Genomic DNA, 6,138 nt, shown 5'->3' on the forward strand with positions numbered 1-6,138 from the left:
TGGCATTCGACAACAGGTCAACAGGTTCCCCTACATTTGTCCCAAGGTTCTGGTTCGCTGCTCAATTAGAAAAGAACAATAGGCACTTTTCAACTCAGTATAAAGTCGCGGTACACCTGCAATAGGCAGAACTAGTTCACGCATAAGTCTAATTCTAAGTCAAGCATAACGAATTTGCCTTAAATTTGCAATCAAACTAGTGACACGACACAGATTTAGTTGGCAAATTCAAAGATGGCGAATATAATGAATAACCTTCTTCAGCCTCTCATTCAGGACTGGACAACGATTCTCCTCGCTGTATTTACGTTTGCGTTACTATATCTTAGCATCATAAATAATCGGAAACCAGCAAGAAAGTTACCACCGGGTCCCCTATTCAGGTGGCCCACATTAGGTAACCTCCCAAGTCTCGATCCAAAGGAACCCTATAAAACTATCAACCAATTAACTCAGAAGTACGGACCAGTTTATCGCCTACAATTCGGATCTTTTCCTGTGCTTATTCTCAACGATTTTGAGTCCGTGCGTCAAGCGTTTCTTAAACAAGGTGCTGAGTTTGATGACAGACCTAAAATTCTTGTTTTGAATGGACCGTCTGGAAAAGGTAGGTGCAGCAATAAAAGTTTTGAAATCGGGTCTTTGGGAAATTAAGGAGCTTCAAAATCGCAGTCATTTACGCCAAACATTCGGCTAAACACACACACCCCCACACACTCTTCATTCGCCGATTAATAAGTCTTTACACGTTTTTTTAAATTACTGAACTCTGCATTGTTTAATATACGCACACTTCTAACAAAAAGCCTTAAACTTTGCCACTGTTTAAATGATTAAGCAACAGTTTTTTTATTTAAATACTCAAAAACACTGTATATTAAGCTTTAAACCACAACCCTTAAACAGTAGCACGAGTTATACATTTATGGTTTTATTCCGTAATAGTTTAAACGGTTTAAGCCATTGTAGTTGCAGTGTACTAGGGCCATGGAATATTGTGTGTTTGTTTGTTTTTGTTTTTTAATACATTGTGATGTGTGTTAAATCGACGTTTAGGACATCATCAGATCCCCAGGATCAGATCACTGGTGAAACTGACATGCACTATGATCACACATTTGCTCATATTCACTCATAATTTGCCTTGTGTACGTGTAAAAGACTCCGTCAGTTTTGACCTGAATATCGCCAAATTCATACGGGAGATCGAGCAAAATACGAGGAGTAATATAAACTACGTTTGGTTGAAATCGGAGGTCAAAGGTCAAATTTCAAACATCCGATTGGGCTCAAACTTGCTGAGTGGAATCCATGATATAAGAGGAATGTACAAAAAATACAATGGAGGTCACCATTGGGTCAAATTTTAAGCTTTGTCCAATTTGGCTTAAACTAGGTGAGTGGAATCCTTGATATGGGGGAATGTGAAAAAATACAATCGAAGGTCATCCAAGGTCAACGGTCATTATGGGGTCACATTTTAAACTTCGCCCGATTGGACTTACACTTGGTGGGTGAAATCCTTGATATTCTCATTCGGTCTATTCATAGACCGTGAAGAGATGGACGGTCGTCTGGATAGTGATTCTATAGAAATTTCACATTATGCTGAAACCATGTACGTCTCACTCGCACCTGTTGGATTAGCGTGTATTGAACCTTTAAGTTGGGAATGACGATATTTCGAAATATTTATTATGAAATGTCAGAACAATGAATTTCAAAGTTGCTTTTCTTTACGGGATGCATTCATTCTTTTCACTTACAGGTCTTGTTCGAGCTCACAGTAGTATGGTGCAACGCATACGACGGCGATTCGCATTAACTGCTTTCCGTGATCTTGGCATGGGGAAGTGCAAACTGGAAGACCAAATCGCTGAAGAAATCCAACGTCTATGTAATGTTATTTCTAAACATGAAGGAAAAGAATTCTCACCATTTCACTGTTTAGAAATGACTAGTTGCAATGTCATCTGGTGTCTCATTTTCGGACATGGCTTTGCTTATGATGATCCGAAACTATTGCGCATTCTCAATGTTCTAGTACAAATCTTAAAAGATGGCTCTTTCACTGGTGTTGCAAACTTTGTACCCTGGATGCGATACTTACCATTCTCTGGATTTGACAACGTCAAACGACTCAGTGGTCAAATTGATGCATTTTGTAAAGAAATGATTGACCTATCGCGTGAGAATTACACTCGAGGAGATCCGTGCACTAGTTTCATCGAGACGTACTTGGATAATCAAGAGAACATTAAGGAAGAAACCCCTGATATTGCTGAATGGTTCGACGATGAAGATTTCGTAGCGTGTGTAGGTGATCTATTTGGAGCTGCAACAGAAACAACGTCCACAACATTAAAGTGGGGTTTCCTTTACATGGTGCTGCAACCTGACATCCAAGAGAAGGTCCAAGCCGAATTGGATTCTGTGGCTCAGCGGAATAGAATGCCTTCCTTAAAGGACAGACCTCAACTTCCGTACACCGAAGCAACGCTTCTTGAAATACAGCGCATTGGTAGTGTCGCTCCTCTTGGAGTGCCAAGAGCAACTACTATTGATACTAAGCTTTGTGGATTTGATATACCACAAGGTACGATGGTGATACCGAATCTATCGGCTATTCATCATGATGAGAGAATCTGGAAGGAAGCGGAGTCATTTAAGCCAGAGAGATTTCTAGATTCTGATGGAAAAGTGAATCGCAGGGAAGAGTTGATCCCATTTTCGATTGGTATGAATGTATTATATTTCACTTATACAGGGTGTCCCATAAAAACGGGATCCAACGAATGTGGCGATTTTAAAAAGTGTTCTCAACCATCATTAGGCGTTTACATACGTGAGAGCCCCGTCTATTAGCTATAATTTGCCGGAAACCAGAGTTCATTTGATAAAATAGTTTTAAAGATATGACCGCGAATAAAAACTAAAATATAAACAAAACATTAATTTGTTTCTAAATACATTGTGTATGAACAATGCTTCCACGTGTAAATTTATACAAACATTACGAGATCCTTGTTCTGCATGCAATGTCCTGATGCACTCACACTTCCAGACAACTCTCTGAAGTAATGTGATGTCCAGTTCCAACTTTGTAATTCCACGACAATATATCCTTTGGCATTCAAACTGTTATTTTCACCATTCACTCCTTGCTCTAGGTAATCCACTCTTTTCCACTTGACAGACTTTAGAAGCTTATTGAATCAATTCTCAACTTGACGACGAAGACCAAAATAAATCCCTCTTTCGGAATGACTGTGCACATTGGCGTAATCCATAATATCCCCTTCGGTCAATAGCTTATTGTACAGCACCTTCGTTATAACTCCAATTTGGCTGATTCCACGTGTTTAACTTTGTGAACACGTTGCTGTGCTAAATTCATAGATCACAGATCACTTCATTTCATCAAAGATCTGCCCAGATCTTGTGATTGTTTATACCCTTGACATTACAATATTAGGGGATTCCTTTCAGGGGGTTACAGGTTTATCGGCACTATGTATCGTTAAACCCAGAACCGAACCGAGACTGTGGTACCCTAGCAAACGATAAATCCGGGCGATAAACCGGTCACGTTCTGTTAGGGGCTTGGTTTGACATGGAAGCAAATCTGTCTGCTCGCTCCAAATTGAGTAAAAATGCAGCCTTGAGTATAGACGAATCCAATTTCACGCATTCCTACACCTCAATGGCAGCCATTAGCTGGGTCCCCTAAAATGTGAAATGATGCGGCCTTGGAGGGTATTTTAAACTGCATTCTATCACCCGTGTTACACGTAGACAAAAGAATGATGGCAGTTTACAACACAAAAGAATCTAACATCGAATTTTAAGCAGGTTTAATCCCGGGGGGAGCCCTCCAACTTTGGAGGTGACGCGTATGTAGGGCTGTTAAGACCCCTTTTTCAGCGTCGCTGTCACCCAAAGACCCATATTTTTTACGAACACATGTTCTGTCACCCGAAGACCCCTATTTTTCCATTTGATCTGTCACCCAAAGACCCTTACAAGTTCAATTTTAACAGCAACTTTCATTTATCACTGATTTTGTCACTTATTTTGAAAAAACAAAGAAATTTGAAGCCATTTTGAACTAGAAATTTGATTTTCGACGTTTCTGCGACGCTGTTTCGGCTCTCACCCAAAGATTCCATTAAAAAAAAGTCATGTTCTCACCCAATGACCCCATATTTTTTACATTTTGCTCTCACCGAATGCCAAATATCATGCTCTCACCCAATGACCCCATATTTTTACATTTTGCTCTCACCGAATGCCCCTTAGTGCGAAAGTGCCAGCCATACACCTATATCCATTTCAAATTAATCCACCCAATTGGGCACTCACAACACCATTTTGTGCATGCCGACCAAATCCTGACCATGACTTGGCTCGTTGGATTCGTCTATATAACAATTGAATACCACTGTGTTTTACTCCGGGGGGGGGGGACACTTCAATATGAAAAGGATATAGGGGTAGGGCTGGCACTTTCGCACCAAGGGGCATTCGGTGAGAGCAGAATGTAAAAATATGGGGTCATTGGGTGAGAATCAGTGACTTTTTTTTTAAATGGAATCTTTGGGTGAGGGCTGAAACAGCGCCACAGAAACCTCGAAAATCGAACTTCTAGTTCTAAATGGCTTCGAAATTCTTTGTTTTTTCAAAATAAGTAACAAAATCAGTGATAAATGAAAATTGTTGTTCAAATTGAACTTGTAAGGGTCTTTGGGTGACAGATCAAATGGAAAAATAGGGGTCTTCGGGTGACAGAGCATGTGTTCGTAAAAAAAATATGGGGTCTTTGGCTGACAGCGACGCTGAAAAGGGGGGTCTTAACAGCCCTACATACGCGTCACCTGCAAAGTTGAGTGCCTCTCAGGGGTTTTACTATGATACTTTGGCAGTAAAGCGCAGTATTGGCTATGGAAAATAACCATGACAACGTTATCCCGGAAGCAGGGGCCGATTTGCGAGGCAAATATTACATTATGGACACAGTAGGCATACATAATACAACGAATTCACCTTTTCGGTAATTAAATCCCATACACCGATGCGCACATCAGTACTGCGCACTTCACGGCTTTGGAATGCGCAGAAACGATATTTGCTAAACGATGTGCACATCGGCGTGACGTCAAATGACGACATCTCAGGTGTACTCGCAAAGGCTTATGGTATTTATCGAAAAGGTAATGCAAAGAAACACCAATAATATAAATCATCATAAAAGTCAAATGAGCGAATATTTAGTACGCAGACAACGTGAGCCAGAGAAGGCACGGTGGCTCAGTGGTTACGGCCTTGGACTCATAATCCGAGAGCTTGCTCGATGTGCGTGGGTTCGATTCCCCGTCCCACCACCGTGTTGCGCCCTTGGGTAAGGCGCTTTGGCTCGCTTGTGCAATGGGAAGCTGTTAGGGTAGTCACAGTCGTTGTACTTATGGACCCTGCGCCACTTGTAGGCTGCAAACGTGGTTTTTTTTTATAAGAATATAGGTGTCAAAGCTTAAAAAAATAACTTTGCAACATTGATTCCGAAATAGGCAGTTTTATGGATGTTTTAATTAATCATATGCCCTACTTATTGTTTTTCTTTGTGTTCAGGAAAACGTAAATGTTTGGGTGAACAGTTGGCTTTGATGGAACTCTTCCTTATCTTTACCCATCTTCTTCATAAATTCTCATTTCGTCTACCAGAAGGAGCTCAACCAAGCCTGGAACCAGAAATGGGCATGACTCTTGTTCCCGAGGAGTACAGAATAGTTGCAGTACCCCGATATTAGAGTCACGTGGTAGCCGTGACCAGCAAGTTTTAAAAAAAAAGACTGATAAAGAAGACTAATAAACAGATGCTCCCGCGAGACTATATTTACACGTAACATTAAAACACTTCTATTGTTCTATGATATTTTTCGCTGGGTATAAATTGTATCTAAAACCATGTTTAATGTTATTTAGAGTCCGGCAAATGTAATATCTTGACAACCCATTAATTCAAAAAGGGACACCAATCCTACAGTCAATCATTGTTTGATAATAAACAAATATTTTTGCTTCATTTCACGCGGTATTTCATGGCAAAAATTAGTGGAAAATAATGCTGACACGGAATTTTTG

General features: G+C 40.4%; 1 protein-coding gene across 1 annotated transcript; it reads left to right on the forward strand.

Annotated features, from left to right (window-relative positions):
- Positions 1-234: 234 nt before the first annotated feature.
- LOC140138367 (cytochrome P450 2U1-like) lies at positions 235-5,804 on the forward strand. Its single transcript, XM_072160274.1, has 3 exons — positions 235-607; positions 1,769-2,737; positions 5,626-5,804. The coding sequence occupies exons 1-3, from the start codon at positions 235-237 to the stop codon at positions 5,802-5,804; spliced, it is 1,521 nt and encodes a 506-aa protein (XP_072016375.1).
- The last annotated feature ends 334 nt before the right edge of the window (positions 5,805-6,138 follow it).

Source organism: Amphiura filiformis, chromosome 17 (assembly GCF_039555335.1).
Source record: "Amphiura filiformis chromosome 17, Afil_fr2py, whole genome shotgun sequence".
NCBI classification, from domain to species: Eukaryota; Metazoa; Echinodermata; class Ophiuroidea; order Amphilepidida; family Amphiuridae; genus Amphiura; species Amphiura filiformis.